At 40.3% G+C, this 19,637-nt stretch overlaps 1 protein-coding gene across 8 annotated transcripts in view; it reads left to right on the top strand.

Moving 5' to 3' along the window:
• inpp4b (inositol polyphosphate-4-phosphatase type II B) overlaps nt 1–19,637 on the top strand; it is a 182,288-nt gene that overhangs the window by 149,152 nt on the left and 13,499 nt on the right. For all 8 annotated transcript variants that reach the window (XM_005932330.3, XM_005932329.3, XM_005932328.3 and 5 more), the window contains 7 exons: nt 1,377–1,560; nt 8,194–8,520; nt 9,311–9,449; nt 14,308–14,480; nt 15,095–15,218; nt 15,643–15,769; nt 18,660–18,800. In XM_005932330.3, coding sequence (XP_005932392.2) covers nt 1,377–1,560; nt 8,194–8,520; nt 9,311–9,449; nt 14,308–14,480; nt 15,095–15,218; nt 15,643–15,769; nt 18,660–18,800 — 1,215 coding nt within the window. The remainder of the gene's footprint in view (nt 1–1,376; nt 1,561–8,193; nt 8,521–9,310; nt 9,450–14,307; nt 14,481–15,094; nt 15,219–15,642; nt 15,770–18,659; nt 18,801–19,637) is intronic.

Here is a 19,637-nt window from a genome sequence, read left to right as displayed (position 1 = left end):
GTTTTTGTCTGCGATTAAATAGCTCCCTGGAAATGAAAAGAGGATTCATTATTCATAAAGGGAAAATGGGTTGACATTGGACTACAGGTCCAATTTGACAGTTCAGGCTAAGTACCTGGAAAGTGTTCCCTCTGACACTTGCATAGTAGCAACACGTACTGAAATGTGCTCGGGAAAATGAGTGTGCCGAAACAATATGTTTATAGTCAACACAGTTAATTGTTTATTATTTAACCTCAACATAGAGATGATGATCCCCCTGAATAATGTACTTCTGATCAGATGTGAAGGGATTACTGTTAAGCTTTAGTGGAGTTGTTGTACAATAGGAATAGCCAATGTATTTAATTTTACTGATGTCATCAGGAGCTAACACTTGTGGTGCAAGGTGCCAAAAAGACACCTAACAAAGTGTCAGTGTAATTAGATATCACTACTTACTTTAGGTCACCCTTGAACTACCTGATTTGAACAGCCCAGCGCTGCTCCCGATGCAGGGAATTTTGTTTCAACAACAGCCTTCTTCAGCATGCACTGCAGCATTGAAGCCAGTTGGACCGTATATTTTTCCTGTTAGTCCCTAATATTGAATGTTACAATAACCCAGGTATTTCTCCAGTGGATTCAAAGCGAGTAGGTGGATGTCAGGTTTACTGCCTCCAACGCAGTCTGTCCAGATGTGTATCCAAACAAACCATATTCCTGTGTGAGCTACCATGTGAGAAAGGGCAACAATGCACGCTATCTCAACCTGTTCCTCTGAAATAGTTTGGAGTTAAGTGAAAACTGCTTTTTTGAATGAAAGCCACTGATGATACTGGTGCTCTAAATCAGAGGCTCTGTGGTGTGGGAGTTAACACTTTCACCTTACGATCCCTGGTTGAATTCTAGGAGAGGACACGCCCAAGGGAGGGTTAAATCAGGAAGGGTTTCCGAGACAAAATCTAACAGATCCATCTGCTGTGATGACGCCTTGGGATACAAGGGAACAGCTGAAAGCTCCTTTACATGTAATTCACATTGCAGCTGGTTACTGGTTCAAAAATATTTTTCATGGATACAGCAGGTCCTTGTACCTTGTTTGATATCAGTGCTGGACATTTCCTTACTAGCACTACCTACTAGCACTAGTTATGGTAAATGCTATGTTAAGTGGTCACTAAGAGAATCAACATCACAGGTCAAAACAGTTCTCACATGAGCTTCTGTCCAGAGCAGCTATATTCTCAATGTGATAAACTCGTGTGGAGTGGAGTTTTATTCTTATCTGAACTGGGGCTCTTTCAAAACTCTCCAACCTGCTATAACTATTCCCAGTTCAGGGCCAGGCACTGCAGTCTGATGTTTTTTTTCTCTCTCTTTTTCCTCTGTCACAGATTCAGCACTGCCTACCAGTGTATCTACTACTCCCCAGAGCACACAGCCAAAGCTCAGGAGGTACTCAACATCATGAGCCTCCTCCAGCCCCTCATCACGAGGTTAGTGGACCAGCTCCTTCAGGCTGCCCATGAGCACTCTTCCCCTGGACTGAGGGATGCACTCAAGCACCTTTCTGACAAGGTGAGGCAGCACTTAAGCCTTTCATTTGCAATCACTTCCATCTCACCTATCTCTTTATTCCTCTTTACATCAAGCTGCTGCAGTACACAAAGCATAGGTATGTCGTGCCAAATGATTTTTACCTCAGAAACGAAAGCCCTATATATTCATCTTTAAATGTGGTGATAAGTTGATGAAAACCCAAATTAAATGGCTGCCCTCCAACAGGAGTTAAAACACCAAAGAGTTACTTTGCACCAGCTTTGATAATCTCTGACTGGTAGTTGGCTCACCACAAACAAAAGCTGCAATATTCAGAAAAATAACTTTAAAAACTGCAGTTGCTTTGAAACCATTAAGCACACATACACACAGAGACATGCATATACTAAACAGACAACCCCAGGAATAGATCCATAACTCATCATAAAAACGGCAAACTAACAAAAGTGAATAGCAGCATGGAGGTTTATGGAGTTGAGGCGTTTTTATCAGTATAATTAATGAATTACATCTGGTGCTGTCAGATTGCAATCTGTTGTGGGAGAGATTGTTTTTGCCACAGTGGAATAGAGCCCAATCAGCCTGCTTAATTGGTACATTCGCTCTGTCACCACTTCCTCTCATCCTTGATTAGACATGCACACATTGGCCAAGTAAACGCCTGGCCTGGTCAGCACAAGCAGTGCTGTCCTCTGATTAAAATCTCAAGCTGTGTTTGTTCATGTACGTGAGTGATTCTGAGGGTGACAGGAGGATGAGAATGTGCCTCTGTGTTTAAAAGCTGATGTGGCATGACTCTCTTAAAATCCCAAGCATTTTAATCATGAAGATAACGCAATATATGAGTATTTCACACGCTGACACCTGCACAAGCAAGTCGACTCATTTTGTTTTGTTTATTTTTTTCAAAAGTCTCAAAGGAATGGTTTGACATTACTGGGAAAAGATTTATAATCTTTTTTTGACCACATGAGATGATGAATACATCTGTCATGTCCATATATAATGAATGAAACTACATATTCTTTACTTAGCTTGACTTAGCTTATCTTAGATTAGCTTAGATTAGATTAGCGTATAGACTGGAGATGAGGAAGAAAATTAGCCTGATTTTATGAGGTAGCTTTCTATCTGCTGTTTGACTACAGTTAAAGCAGTACTAAAATTTTTCCTTTATCTCTTATGAAGTAAAGAGGGTTCACAGTATTGATGATAAATGTGACATTTAGAAGAAGTCACAGCTAGCTAGCTAGTACCACAAAGTGCTACCAATGCAAAATCACACTGGATAAGATTATGGATAAAACAGACACTTTGCATGGATTAGCACTGTGGGATTGTCTTAGATGCTAAAGAAAAATATGATGTGTTACAGTTTAAAAGTAGAGATTTTAATAATATTTTTTTGTGAAATTATTTAGACCTGAAAGTTTTATATAATCACAGCCCTATGAAATAAATGTTTGTTGTGGTTAAAAAGTTGCCTGAAGGGTGCTGGTATAGCTCACCTCGTTGAGTAGACAACCCATACAGCTGTTGCAGGTTTGAACCCTCTCCAAGACTATTTATCATGTGTTTCACGCTGGTTTCTATTCTAGCTTCCCTGTCTTCTCTCTACTGTCCCATATCAATAAAGGCTTAAAAGCTTAAAAAAAAAAAATCCAATAAAATAAAAAAATGTAAAAGCAAACTCTTCAGCCGTGGACAGCAATGAAGCACCCAGCACATAGTTTGTGCTGAGTTAATGGCAGAGAAAATGTGGACCTCTGCAGTTACTGAGTCAGCAGAGCATTGGTGACTTTTACCCACTCCGAGTTTCAACACTCGGTGATCTGTAACTTTGGTCGTCTGCCACTTTGTGGGTTAGTTGCTGTGCTTCCTAAACCCTTCCACTTTGCAGTAAAACCATTTACAATCGACTGTAGAATATCTAGGAGTGAAGAAATTTCACAAGCTGACTTGTTGCAATGTTGGCATCCTTCTACATTACCTCACTCAAATTTTGTGAGATCTTTAGAATGACCCATTGTTTCACAAGTGTTTGTAAAGGCAGACTATATGGTTGGTTGCTTGGTTTTATACACCTGTGGCAAACACCTAAATTCAGAGATTTAGAGTTGTGGTCCACTACTTTTGTCAGTATAGCGTTGTTTTGTTTACCCTGGTTCGTCAGCAGCAGTAGCCTCATTTTTAAATTGCAACATGTTCAACTATCACGCTCATAACAATACTGCAAAGCTTGCAACAAAATAATTGGCATAATCATTTGACAATAAAAACTAATCATTACTTGCAGCCCTGTTACAGGCAACATCCTCTTGTTTTCAAGAAAATTAAATGTATTTTCTGTCCATTAGACAAAATATACTATTTCTCCTGTGAGTATAAAGTTTCTTGAATACAGAGCATGTGTTGCACTTTAAAGGAATGTGGGAAAAATGACACTGCCATAGAAAAGGTTTTACACCGAAGCACTGCCTATGTCTTTTCCTTCATAGTTCTAACCACCTGTGTCCAGGCCCAGTGCAACATTTTACTCCAGTGCTTTTTGCCACACACTTTCTGATTAGTTTTGAACATGGCCAATGTGCTGTTGCTTTTCTATACGTGGTAATGATTCTGTTGATGATGGTGACAATAATAATTTCACTCTGATGATAATTATAGTGAAAAGGCAATTGCAACACGTCCCCCCTTCCTCCAGCTGTGTCCTTGGGCAAGTTATATGTCCGCACTGTAACGGTTACCTGGAAAGACCGGCAGGTTTGCTCGTCTATGCATGATTATGTCAGATGATGCTGTGTGTGGAGGTCATGAATGCAGGGGTAAATGTCCTCACAGCCCAGTGTTGCTGGAATCTGACCAGCTCTATTCATTCAGCCTCTTTCCACATTTAAAGTGAAGTTGCATAAACTGAAACATTTCTATTTTTATCACAACCAAACTGTGCTCATCCTTCAGGGTAAAACCATTTGAAACCATTCGGGGTGAACAGATTCCCACAGTTCTTCTTCTTTAGATCAAACCTAACTTATATTTTTTTTGCCGGAGTGCACAGAAACATTTTCAGACTTGCACTCCTGCTCAGTGAAGATCACATCAGCAGATATTTTGAAGAAAACAGAATGTCTCCCTGAGGGATTTCGAGCATTTCAGATCCTTTAAAATGGGTAGGTGTTGAAGAGTTACACTAAGGAATAGGTTTTGAATGTGGGGGAGCAAAGTTGCTTTGGTTAAAGCTGCAGTGCATTCCTCCTTTGCCCAGTAGGGATCTGCTGGTGATATTTTACTTTGAAAACATATCTATATGGATCTTACAGTAGAGTGCATCATTAACATTTGGACTGCACTTCACTGAAGATCCTAATCTTAGTGGGTACAAGCTGAGTTTAATTTTAACACAATTCCGTGATTACCCGGTTGATTGATATGCTTCCTTTTAATCTAATCCCTTCACATTCATCCTGAAAAAAATGCATCGGATTTATAAGAATATCATTTCACCATCAGAGGGAGTTACTGTTTGAGCACTGGCACAGTCGAATAAAAAATGAGTTCTCTGACCTCATGGTTATGAAGTGCAAATATGACCTAGATTGTTTTACAGTACGCGGCTTTCCTCTGTAATCTCAAGAAATGAATAATATGGGGTGGCATAGATTGTAAATTAACACAGAGGTCGGATAAGCAGAGTTTAGTTTGGATATAAATTTACATTTTGATTGCCCAGTTACTCCTTATTGTTTCCAATACTTAGTCAAATGTGGCTCTTTTTTTCTTCTCATATAGAAAAGTGTTTTGAAAATATCTTATAAGACTTCATATGCTTATGTCCCAACCTATGGATGAATATATTTGTTTTTATTTTTTAAATTTAATAAAAAATGATTCTTGTTAGTCTGAGAAAAAAAATCATAAATGTCCAAACGGACTCATGTATAGTATATTCATAAGTCATTTGGATTCATACAAGGCATTTGAATTGGGAAATGAATATATATATATAAATGTTCTTTTATAGCACTTTCCTACTCAAAACACTTTGTACAGCATCCCTCACTCACCCATTCATACAAGCAATTTCTTCTACACCTAACATTCATGCTTCAATGAACACATCAGAGAGCAACTTGGGGTTCAGTCTCTTGCCCCAGGATACTTTGGCAGACAGGGATCGAACCACTAATCTTCCAAGTTGTAGATGATCGGCTCTACCTCCTGAACTACTGCGGGTTTGAATTAAATACAGTGGTGTTTTGTGTCTAGCTGTTGTTTGGCTTCTCTGCCCTAAACGTTCACCAAATGGTGACCTGGAGGCGGCAGAGTTGAAGATTTCAAGACTTTCGTTGGGTTCCTTGATTATCAGGGACAGGATTAGAATTGAATATATTGGAGCGCCAAAGGAATGTGGACACATTGGACAAATGTTGAAGGTGGAACTGCCACAGACAGGATTTGTGGATGTAGTGAAGGAGGACATGTAGAGGGTTGGTGTGATAGAGGAGGGTGTTACGGATAGGGTGACACCAAGGCATATGATCTGCTTTGGCGATACCTAAAGGGAGCAGCCAAAAGAAGAAGAACAGTTGCACACAATAGTGGCTACATAGTATAGTTAACACATTTGAGTAGTGTGTGAAAGATCCCTGTTTCAAGGAAGAGACACAAATTCCTGGGAATGTTGTGGCAGTCAGGACCAAATGAAATCCATGGATCCAACATCCAACAGCATACTTTGATGGTCAAACCCAATGATAAATAGGGATAGGAGATGGATCATAAGCTCCCCCTGTGATGGTAGTAGAGTTAAACTAACAGGTTGTACTCTACTATAATTGGGTGATTGGTAGAGATGCTCAATGTCAAACCAGTTTAAAAAAAATGAATCTCATTGTCATAATCATTACAGACTTCTGTGAGTAGTGTTGCTGTCCCCTCTGACCGAAACCTCTGATACAAGTTAAGATGGATGTTTTTTTTCTTCTTCTTTTTTCTGCTCATTCATATTGATGAGTATTGAAAAATCAACAGAAGCAACAACTGTATTATTAATGATTATTATTTATGTATACTTTATTATACCAAAGATCATTAGAAGAGTGACTCAAAAAGTTTGAGAAAATGTGAATTAACTAATTAGTGGCTATTAACATGTTAGTTGACTCCCAAAAAACAGAATCATTTTGGCCTTGGTTACATCTCCCTGTACATGATGTTGTTACTGATTGGCTTAAGAAGGACAAGGAGAAAGATAACTGGTGAAGTGTGATGACTTTAAACTCACGGGGGTTTGATTGCATGGTAAAATATAAGTGACAAAAAAAAGTAGCTTAAAATCACCTGCAGAGGAATAAAAGCAAAAAATGAGAATGCCTTTTACTTGCATTATATTATCTTTATAAATGTATATTATTATGAAGAATCGTTTGCCAAGGAATAAAGATTGTTGGCACTGCAAATGACCTTTGTGGTGTTGCATTGTCATCCAGGTTTGATCACATTTAAAGAGGCTTTACTTGCAGGTAGACAGTATCTATTAAGGACCAAAGGAGAGAACACATTTGCCAAAGTGCAATCTTGGAAGCACCAGCTATCATCCGACAACCATTTAGGTTTTTAATTCACTTTTTAGAATCTGTCTGCATTCACGATTAATGACCGCCGCACAGAACAGGAAGTCTTGGCCCCGGATATCCATCAGAAGGCCCTAAATTTTGGCTGTTGTGATCTGATTATGGCCAGTGTGTCCCCATATTGATCACGTTGATGTTATCTGCAATGAATAATAGATGTTCGCCTTAACAAATCAACAAGCTGGCACTACCGTATTTTAAATGGGTCACGAGCTGAGGAAAGTTCAGAAACACTTCATCCACACGCAGCTTTTGTCAGTTCTGTTTCTGGGACAGGACGTTTTTAAATAGTTACCTACCTTCTTGCTGACGAAGCAGTCTCCATAATTCCTGTCACTTTCAATAATCTCACTATTCAGTCAACGGAAGAGAGGTATAGGAGCAGGAAAGGGCTGTTTGTGTGGAAAATATATGTATGTAATGACCTCGTAGGTTTCTTTTCATGGAGGGCTTGGCTTATGTGTTTTGTTCGACTGCATTTCCTGTGGTAATAGAATTGCTTATTGCAGTGGTAACTCAATTACTCTCGAGAGCCCTTATCATTTTTTACGCAGCGGCGGCGGCGGGTGTAAGACTCCTTGGTACCGGGATCATCATCAACTTACAGTAGCTGGTGAATTTAAGATCAAAGGAGGTGTGCTCCACGGAGCAGCAGGCTGGAGGAGGAGTAATTGAATTGTTTGTTCTTTGTTTCTTTTCTTTTTTTTCTTTTCTTTTGGCTTACTGACTGCGCTGCAGTAATGGAGAGCACCTCCTTTATGGTGAAGGAGAGGGTTCATTTTGCTTATTTCTTTTCACTTCCTCTGTAAAATAGTTACTTGCTTCCAAGTTCGCCTCCACCAGTGTTTTCTTCGACCCGTTCTCCCTCGGCAGCGTGACAGTCTCTCTATATCCCGCTCACTTACTCTGTAACTTCTGCTTTTTCAGCACTTAAATTTGTATTTGTTGTCCTATCCAACAGTAACTTTCAGTGTCTATCTTTTTTCCCTCCTATCTGTCTCTCTTTTCTTTCCTGCAGACAGAACAATTTGTTCACACACTTAAGGATGAATTGGTCAAGAGTGCACTCCTAGCGCTGCATGCAGCGCAGCCAGGCTACGTTTCCAAGAACCAGAAGTCGACTCGGGCGCAGAGCCAACACCAAGGCCACACAAACCAGACCAATGACCAGAATCAGAACCCAATTCAGGGACTTCCAGGCCACAGTCCACCGACGTCAGTCACTGAGACCACAGTGGTGTGTAATAATGTGGAAGGAACCCAAACAACTGCTGGAGGAGAGCCTTTGTCACTGAAGCACCAAGACACCATACCCCACCATAAAGAGTACGATGAGGAGGAATGGGTACGCCCTTTTCTGCTTTTCTAAGTCATTTAGAAACATTTAAAAATTGTGATTGAGTCATCATTTTATTTTAAACCGGTGTGTTTTGACAAACTGATGTTTTCCCTGGTGCTTCTTACAGTAGAGCGCACACAGGGGGAAGCCAAAAACTATTACTGTATTAGAGATCTGCTATGGCAAATAATTACTCACAAAATTAGATTGCATACCAAACATTAGTCTTTTAAGTGGATTCTTTTCTCAAAGGGGGTTTAAATATTTCATCATGACAAACTGACTGCGGAAGATAATTACGCGGTATCCTTGTCAGTGAATTTAAGCCATCTCGCTTCTTTTCATGGACGTGTCTATGGCTGTTAGTTTTCTTTGTGTGTGAGGACAGCATCTGCCACACTGACAGCAGGAGTTCATCGTGATTTCTCCACACCAATGCCTAATTATCTCCCACCATTATAACGTGTTCAACCCATATTTTTAAGAAGAAAATATCCAAAATATGTATTCCCCCACCTACCTTCAGCACACACATCCACAGAGAAAAAGTGTCAATACATCAGTTACCTGCAGGAGCTCAGGAGAAGAAAGAGAAAGCTTGAAACGATGGAAACGCTTTAAAAGTAATCTCAGAATATCCTTTCAGACATTTCCTTTTGACCTTTTGGCTTTTCGGAGTTTGGACTGTGCAAAAAAAATAACTGCCTCACAGTCTCAAAGGTAGACAGTGTGAGTAAGACACAGATGTAATCAGCGCAACTGATCTGACTGCTGATTGTGCATTTGGCTCTTTCAGGACAGGCTGTGGGCAAATGTGGCCAAGTGTCTCAACTGTGTAATCGCCATGGTGGATAAACTCCAGGAAGAAGACAACACCAAGCAGGATCCAGTCCCAGAACATCAGCTAGCTGATGTCATCACCTCCCACAATCCTGGTAAATTACATTTTCAGTTTGTTTAGCCCATCGTTTACAGTCTTAGACAGGCCAAATAATTGCTGTGTCAGTCAAAAGTAAGACTTTATTTGGCTGATGATACAGTGATGTTTTGCTCGTTAGGATTCAGATCTCGCCTCGGTCGTGATTACAAACCAGCAATACTACACTACAGTTTGATCACAGTTCCTTCATCTATGTTGTAGGTTACCACCTCTGTTTGTCTGTGCGTATATATATATGTGGATGTACTGTCTATTTCATTAGGTACAGCTTGCAGTAGCAGCTTCCTTAAATCTTTGTAAAATAGAGTCAACAAGGTGCTGGAAACATTCCTCAGAGATTTAGGTCCATACTGACAGATGCTGCACGACATGATGCACATCTCCAGTTCCACCACATCCCAGATGTGCTCTGTTGGATTGAGATCTCGTGACTGTGGAGGTCATCTGAGTACAGTGACCTCACTGTCATATTCAGCAAACCGGTTTGACGTGATTTGAGCTTTGTGACATGGCTTGTTATTGTGCTGGAAGCATCCATCAGAAGATGGGCACACAGTGTGGTCTTCTGCAGCTGTATACCCTGGTTCAGAGTTTTGTGCCTTCTGAAATGCATACCTACACACAGTGGTTGTTATGAATGCTTATTTGAGGTACCGTTGCCTTCCCGTCAGCCTGAAGCAGTCTGTCCACTCTCCTCTGAACTCTGACATCAATGAGGGCATTTTCGCCCAGATATTTTATCTTTTGATCAATTGTGTACATACCCTAGAGATGGCTGTGTGGGAAAACGCCAGTAGTTTCTGGAAAATTCATACGAGCCCAACAGGCACCAGAACCATGCCGCTTTCAAAATCACTTAAATCACCTTTCCTCCTCATTCTGATGCTCAGTTTGAGCTTCAGCAGGTCATCTTGATCATCTACATTCCTGCATACATGGAGTTCCTGCTATATGCCATGTGAATGTTTAAAGGTGACATTTCTACCTTAACACTTCAGCTAATTTAGCTTTCTTTTGTTATTATTTTGTTCATAAGTTTTCTTTAGCAGAAACATCCCATTTTTTTCAGTCTGTACATTTTTGTTTTTCTCTTCAGTTAAACAGGTAATCCAATGCCTCATCGGTGAATTTCCTCATGCAAATTATAATGCAGAATATGCATTAACCGATCCATCACTGTCACAGGCAACATGTGGTGATACCACTGTATTGTAATGTGCCTTCCATTTATGCTCCTGTCACTAAACAGCAGTCCTTTTAATGCTAAGAAGTGCTCCTGAGCCCAAAAAAACATTTTTAAGCGTTCGTACATAGATTTTTACTGTGGGGAAGAAATAACATTGAGTAGTTCATCATATTTTTCAGAGTATCTTAAGCTGGAATCGAAAAGAGTTCCAGCGTTGCAGACTCCCTGTTGTTCAAGCACTGGCAAATGAGAAACTCATATTGTTGCCAGAGAAGTGGATGAAAGCTACATTTCGTATGCAGAGCCATTCACTGTTGACCACAAGCTGCCCAGTCTTCCCTTACGTCCAATGAAATCCTGCCTCAAGCTTGTGTTCAGACAAGCGCCCAGACTGCTGCAGCTGCCAATTGGCACACAGAGCCACAGAGCAGTGGCATTAGACTGACCAGGCGACAAGGAGAGGCTGTGTGTGTGTGTGTGTGCGTGTGTGTGTGTGTGTGTCAGTCACACACACATGCTGTAGAGGCATTGTTGCATTTGTATCATTTTGTGTCATTGTGTCTTTGTGAGCCAGCAGGTGAAAACAAGGCCATCAGCCCCTGTGTTCATTCTGAAAGATAAGCTCAATCCTCAGAGCACCTTTATTAAGACAGGCTCAGAGAAAGTGGTCATCTGCTTGTCAAAATACAAACATGGAAGGAATAATGAGAGAAGCTTTATCTCTTTTGTGAATCCTGGGCTTTTGATGGCACTGCAGGGGTTTGCATGTTTGGACAGGTGGGCCAGTGAAAAGATGACAGCTGGAGTTCTGTTTCCTGCTCTGTGCAGAGGCAGTATTTGCAGAATGAGATAAGACGTGATTTCTATGACAGGGCAAGGGCAAGCTTGATATGCTGTACATATCAAACTGTGTGCATGTCTGTTTGTCCGCAATGATTCACTCTTCCCTCCTGAGAACTTTTCAATATGTTGAAGCTCAGAAAGAATATGTGGTATGGTTGGAAAACTCATCTTGAGCACTGCTTAACCAACACTGCCCCCTGGTGGCCACTCAGAGGCTCGACTTTATCAGAAACCAGTGAAGGATGCAGAGAAAGCATCATCACAGCTGCAATGCAAGTTTCCTGCACACATTTTGAGTTTGCTGCATGTCCAAAATAAACAACCACAAAGAGGTCACAAGGATTACATAATTTATTTGATGTTTTCTGATAGTAATACGGTACAATGAGAGCTTAAATATTATAACAGTGTGACAGAAATTATATAGTCTATACCAGGGGTGTCAAACTCAAATACACAGTGGGCCAAAATTCAAAACTGGAACAAAGTGGCAGGCTAACATTAATATTTATTGGAAAAAAAATCTTCCTCCAGATATAAGAATGAATCTTTTCTTATGGACTCAAATAAGTTTTGCTGAAAAACTGAATATGGAACAAGCAAAGCTTAATACTAAACAATATATATATATTAGCTGTATAATACCAGTAGGCCAGCTCTAATAGTAATTTGGTATGGCTTCGCGGGCCAAATGTAATTAGGCTGCGGGCCAAATTTGGCCCGCGGGCCAGAGTTTGACACCTATGGTCTATACCAATGATTCATGACCAGAAGTAGTTGTACCCTCCTAGTTGTGATTTGATTTTCAAACACAACAATATGTTTTTATATGGCCTCCAGTCTGATATGTACTGCACAGGATAATTTATTTAACTTAAGTAATAAAAGAAGAAGTGTATAAAAACACTTATTGCACAATGTTGTTATCAAAGGTCAACAAGTCTGGTGTAGACAGGAAAATTGTGGCGATATCTCACAATACTTCACATTTACAGTAATGGTTAAAAGAAAATACACCCTCTTTAAATTCTAAGTTTTTTTTGTAACAGGACATGATAAAAAATATATATATTTATATCGGGTCGAGCCTTTAAAATTGAGCTGAATCCGACATGTGCTGTAATAGCAGCACGTGGTCTGGAGCATTCAGGTGTGGCAACACAATCCTTAAATTGATCTTACAGAAGCAATTTGTTACTTCTCATAAGGCTGGGAAGGGTTATAAAGCCTGACAACGACAGTGACAAAGATTATTCACAAGTGGAAAACATGCAAGACCGTTGCCACACCGAGCAGTGCTCAGAGAAACCCACAAGCTACATCTCGTTGTTACATGTCGCATGTTACAGTGGTCCAGTCAAGTTCCAGACCTCAGCCTGCGATGCTGTGGTAGGACCACCAGAGAGCTGTACATGAATTTTGCAATGTTGCACAGAAAAGTGTTTCAAAGTTCTGACCAATAAAATCATTCATAAAAAGATTACTTCCAAATTTTGCTACTAAATGTGGATCTACAACCTGAATAATGGGTTGTACTTTTCACACACTGATTCTGGTTTAGACTTAGTTTTTCTGTTCGTCTCAGTTGCGATTTACCAAATCTGAAAACCTGGTAAAGTCTAAAAGTCTTATTTTTATTATGTACGAGTACAACCTCATATTTGAAAGAGTACAAATTATCTTTGTGCCATGACTGTAAATATTTTATATGAATATTAACTGCAACTCTGAAACCCCCACAGAGAATTACAGGCGGAGGGTGAGGTGATGACTTAAATGAGAGAAGAGGAAGTTCAACTGTAGAAACTGAAACAATAGTGTCCAAGGAGAAAATCAGGAAAGACGCACTATTTCAGGTCATGGTTTACAAGCAGGTGGTGCAGTAACACCTGATCTGTCAGCCCAGGATGAGTAACGCAGGGCAGTTATTAAAAAACATCCAGGTTCTCCAGCATCGATGGGATGATGCTAAGAATTAAGACTGTGAGGGGTTGACAGCCAGTAGGTCATATTTAATGAATTATGTTATTTATTTATTTATTATAGGCCTTTAATCCTAATTCTCAGAAACTTTGGCTCATGATGTTTTGGAAAAGTGTAAAATGTTTTGTAAGAATGAGGTTGTTCTTCATCATTAGATCGTAACATACAAACAACAAGCTAAATCTTCTAGGCGCACTGTTTGTGAATGAGGCCTTCAACACGAAACAGTTTAGCGGGAGGATTTCTTTTTTAATTTACCAATTTTCTACCCTAATTTTCATATGTGCCTTTTAAAAAACAGAGATAATAATAATTTTATTGCTCGTTGAGATATTTTTATGTTCAAATCAGCCAGAAACAGATGGAAATAGTAAGAAAAATCACCAAGTTGCCAGTTTAGGAAGAATAATTGGATTTAAAGTAAACAGACCACAGTAAAACTGATCAATGCATATAAGATAAACCTACACTTTTTTTTTTTCTTCACTTCAAAATGTGGGACTTTCTCAAAGCCTTTCACTGATTTTTAAATGAATGGATGATTCTTACAGTATCTGCTGTCTAAAAATTTTTAGTCTGCATGAAAAATTCCTCTATTAAATTTCTGCATCTGCCTAAAGGCAGCAGGACACACATGCGGTCTATAATTTGAGATGTGCAAGCTGGCGTACTCCGAGGGGTTCATTAATTTTGTGCTTTGCAGCCACCTTTTTAGTGTTTCAAACCAAGTTGCATTTTTGTGTGGGGCCTTCCACCTCACACTGCAGCATACAGTGCTTGACCTCGCAGAGAAATCGCTTGCTGTGATTGAGATGTTCCCCATTGCATCTCTTTTTCACAGGTGACTGGAGGGAGCAGTTGTGTCCTCTGGTGACCCGGTTAAAGGACTGCGTGATGGAGGTGGTGGAGAAGGCGAAGAGAGCCATGACCTTTGTGCTCCTGCAGGAGGCAGCCTGCAGCATTCCACAGGGCTTCCTGCTCCAGCAGAGGCGAGACATAGTCTTCAGTCAGGCAGTAGGTGGCTGCACTGGCATAATAAACAACTCTTTAGGAGTCCTCCAGAGCATGGAGCTTCTTTTCATCTGAATTAAATCTGAAAGATTTTTGCTTTTTCTTTTGTCGATACTTTCTCTTCTCATGAATGAATCATAAATCTGCTGCCCATTCACTGCTTTATGCAATAGCAGCTTGAGCTGTAAAGGATTTTGTCATCTAATTTTTTCCCCTCGTGGTCCAAAGTACAGCATAATCAGTGCAAACAATATAATATGTTGGTTGTATATTACTTCATGTTTGCATACTGTAGAACTCAGGGTGTGGAGTCATGTATTTGTTAGGCTCTGAACTATGTTTTATATTTAAAGGGTTTACTCCAGTAGGACTCATTCGCATGTCTCTGCTGTATACATCAACATTAAATGAGCATGAGCAAGTAAATAAAAGGAGTAACATGGATTCAAGTAACACATTTGTTGTGGTGTGAAAGTGGCTGCAGGTTCTGATCCTTTATAATTGAGCTGAATCGCAGTATTTTGGACCCAGTGTATTCTTGGTTCACCGTTTAGTGTTTGCTGCATAGTTGCTTGTTTGAAAATGTCTTAGTGTTTGTGTGTTTGTGTGTTAAACAGCTGGCAGCCTTGGCCTGTGGTTTCGTCATGCGGTTGTACGCGGGAATGCAGGACAAAGGCTTCCTGAGGCAGCTTCACCTCGTTGGCCTGGTTGCTCAGTTTGAGAGCCTGCTCAGCACCTACAGTGAGTGAAATCACGCCGGTGACCTCACGACCTACATTGAATTTTACTGTTTGTGTTTGCTGTTAAGTAAATCCCAGCACGTTTAAGCAAGTCAGACTAGTAAGGTGAATGATTAAGCTGTAGTACATAGCAAGGTGAGGCAAGGTGAGTCACTGCAGTGTTGTTTTTGGCTAAATGCCTTCATTACCGACACCCATATTTCTTCATCCTTTAATTGTGACCTGGAAAATGGTATATCTCCTGTTAATGTTTGTCATAGAAATAAAGAGAACAGTAAGTAACAGTAAGAGTTGAATAAATACAAGGGAGGGAGGTTTCTCAGTTATGTTCTTTGTTATCTGAGCTAAACATGCCCTGTTGTGTGTATGCATGCAACGAGAACGACTGACATCACTGTCGAGCTTGTTTTCTGTGGCCGCTATAGGTGAAGAGTTCGGGATGCTGGAAGACATGGAAGTGGGGATCTCAGACCTGCAGAGAGTCATGTTCAAGATTACAGAGGCCAAGTCCGATGACCTCAGTGACCTTCAGCCTTTAGTTTGTGGCCGACGGTGAGACCTTGTTTTTTTTTGTTTGTTTGTTTGTTTTCTTGCTCAAGTCCAATTATAGGAAGGAAATCGGGCCAAACACTTATTTGCGGCACATGTGGTCACCTCTAATGGTTTCTAATATACCTCTGAGATCAGAAAATCAGCATCAAATCAAGCTATACTCGTTTTATTGAGATATGCAAACATAGAAAGTAATGTTTTTGGCTTGAGAGAGTTTCTTTGTTTATAGAGGAAATCTAAGTTTAAAGAAGGGAAATGTCCGTATATTTCAAAAGTAGGGGAATTCATACTCTTTGTTCAATGAAAACTGAACACAGGAACTTTGTTATAATGGAAGCCAGCCATTACAAAACAGCGTTGTTTTCTCTTGCATTGTGTTTCACTAAGGATACAATTGCCGCACTTATGCAAAACATCCAGGACCCCTCTCACACCAGCTCCAACACGGATCTGCAGCATAAAAAATATCGGAGCAGGTTTTTTTCTTGTTAGTATCACTTTAGTGTAGGTCATCACATGTGCTTTCCTTTGTGTTTCATATTGTGAAAAAAGAAAAACTTAAGCTTGATTTTCTTGTTTACCTTGTTCCTGATGTTGCTGTCTACTGGGACTGTCACTGTATCGTAACTGTGGTCCTCTGCTTCTTCTCAATCACCACTATGTCTGGTTGGCTCAGGATCTCAGCCCCAGGAATCGCCTGCATACTCTTGGGTACATATTCAAGGGTATTGCTGTGTACCAAGAGGAACCCACTGCACCGGCGGGTTCATCACGATACCTAATAGCAGTCAGGGTGCCTAGCCTTATTAGAGGTCTCTGCATCCCTCCATGGATATGCCTCACCGACCCACCATCAAACCGGTGATGCTGAATGATGTTACAGGGAGAATAACGTTCTCCACGGCTTCTACCGACCCTTTCATGTCCGTGACATGTGCTCGGGGGAACCTGCTCTCATTTGTGAAAAGCACAGGACACAGACAGGTCCAGTGGTGGACCTGCCAACTCTGGTATTCTACTCTATGGCAAATGCCAATCATGCTCCACGGTGCCGGGCACAGAGCACGCGATCCACTAAGGATGCTGGTCCCTCAGGCCAACCTCATGAAGTCTGTCTCTGATGTTTTTGTCAGACATTCACACCAGTGGCCTACTGGACGTCATTTGTAGGCTTCTGGCAGTGCTTATCCTGTTCCCCCTGCACACCTCTTCTAATGTAATTGTGTATCTATTAGTGAAAAACAGTCAGGAAAACTAGGAGGGAAGAAAAATGTCAACGGCCTCCACTTGTAAAACCATCATTTCCTCTCTAGTGCACATGTTGTTAATTTCAGCACCAAAAGCAGCTAAAATTGATTACTTTAAAAAGTCTTAGGATGACACAGCATAATTACCAGTGGGCTGAATTCCACACGTTTTCTCTTAGACAAGTATCCGTTCACTGTGGCTCATTCAGGAATGCAGGTGGAAACTTTCCTCTTCATATCTGGACTTTGATGTTGTCAAAAGTAGCTAGCATTCAATAAATGCAGAGTCACTGAGATATAATGTAATTATTATTTGAATTATTATTTGATGTTTAAAAAAATTCACATGCATATGTGTATTATTTTTATTATCCTTGTATTAGAAGATAAAACAAGTGTGGAACTGTGTCAAGTAGTAGTTAACTGTTGTCAGGGAAAATTTAACAATGACCTGCAACACACCCAGTGACCTTGATTTGAAGTGGGTTTAATAAACACATTGCAATGTGGAGAGAGCATCCCAGTGGAACACCAGGACCATCTCTGAATTGTGGCCACCGCCCTTACATCTCATATACAGAGACACAGACAAAGAACATTCCACAAACTCTTACATGCTGGCCCCTCTCACCGGTGGGCTATACCTTCTCCCTCACAGAGAGAATTATGACCTTGTTTTCTGCTTGGCCGTCACCGAAGGATTTACATCCCTGATAAGCAGAAGGAGTCCCACTATCTGTTTAACGTCTCCCATTACAATGGCCTCACTGTGTTAACATTCCACATGCATGTAAACTAGTGACAGGAGTGCTCTTACTATAGTAAAGTGAGAAAGTGATATTACTATAACTAATGTGATATGATTAAATATGTGATTAATACATGAGAAAAGAAATCTGCCACCACACTGTGCAAGTGGCGGAAAGGAGAGTGACTACTGAGTATGGGAAAGTCCATATTTTAACAATTGTTATACGTGATTATGATTTCACACAGTCTTGTAAGACAAAAAGTTAAAAACCACTTTAGCATTTATTTAGTGCAGTTCAGTCGAGAAACGTTTGAAAGAAAAATTTAGCCCAATCGAAGATACCTCCCATAGGGGAAAAGAATTATTTAATAGTATTGCAGGTAGCATAGCTTCACAATACAACTGGTAACCAGGTGAACTTTACTCCATATACGGATGAGCTGTTGACACAGATATTATCTGGCTTCAGTCCACAGCAGTTTTGTACATTGGTTTAAAAGTTCAAATCAGCTGATCACGAATGTCCTTTCCCATCTTTGAAGAGAACCTTTGCTCACGTGTTGGACAGCTGTTGACAGGTCAAGCTGTTTTTGCTTATTGCTTACCTTGAGCATTGTGTCTGGTGTGATATTACACTCCTGTGGCACCTCCCACTTCCGTGCCACTCTTTGAGGAATTCTAAAACGCGCACACTGGCTCTCTGGTTTGTATACACACCATCAGTTTCTCTCTTTACATCTTGCTCAGGCCTGTCTTGGGTATCACGTTATAGAACTTCCCAAACATATCACATCTGTCATGCGGTAAAATGTATCAAATTACTTTTTTGATGGATGTTTCACCGTCTTAATCCTTATTTTCTCTCTCTCTCTAACTTTCTCTTTGCATTTAGAGACCACTTCACTGTAGAAGTGCCATTACCTAAACTGGTTTTCCATACCTTGCCAGAGGAAATCAAGGAGGGGAAGCTTCTCCGAGTTTTCCCGGTGCTCTTTAACGTGGGGATTAATGAACAACAAACAATAGCAGAAAGGTAACCTGGATATTCTTTGCTCCACTCCAGTGCACATGAAGACGAGCACTGTGTATGTGCTGATCTAAACACAGATCCTATTGTCATTTCTAAAGGAAATGCTTTAAATCTATAGCTAAAACTAAAAGATTATTGTTGTTTAGTTATACCTGGAGCCATCCAAACCACTAATAGCATATTCACATTTTTTTACTAAGTGCCTTTATTGTTTTTAGTTCTGCTACGTGATAAATAGTGATTATGGCTTTAAAGAAAAAGCACATATAGCTGCTGTTACATAAACAATAACAACATTATTTTTGGCATAGAAACCTGCCTGCTGTACTCTTCCCTGACCCTTGAGCTTTTTGAACCTTTACCACGGGCCTTCTCAATGCTTTCACCTCCCTTACCTTGAATGACCTTTCACCCAGTGATCCAACCAAGTTCCAACTGCTTACAGTATCTCCAAGTTGTGCTTTATAGTTTGCTTTTTTTTAACGTGACTAAAATGTAATGGTACATCTTTATTCATCTTGGCTCTTTGAATTCCATTGTCTAGCCAGAGACGCCTTTCCATCCGGTAGCTGGAAGCTCCCCTGCGTGGAGTGCTGAGAGTTTCTATCAAAAACATAATTTATTTTGGTAGAAATGATTCATTGTAGGTTTTGATTGGCTTCGAGTCAGCTCTTCATGTTTGCAAGAGGCACTAAAAGATTTGTGATTTTTGGAAAGTTTGGTAAGGTTTATGGGTCTCTCATGGAAACGTGACAGTTTTGAAGGAAATGGAAGCAAATTTTGTGTCCGGTCTATAAAACCTCTGATGAACCTTTTCATAATCTTCTGAAGTTTCTTCTT

This window comes from Haplochromis burtoni, unplaced genomic scaffold (assembly GCF_018398535.1).
Source record: "Haplochromis burtoni strain Fernald_Lab_line unplaced genomic scaffold, NCSU_Asbu1 Contig_158, whole genome shotgun sequence".
Classification (NCBI taxonomy): domain Eukaryota; kingdom Metazoa; phylum Chordata; class Actinopteri; order Cichliformes; family Cichlidae; genus Haplochromis; species Haplochromis burtoni.
This window is presented reverse-complemented; position numbering and strand designations above follow the sequence as displayed.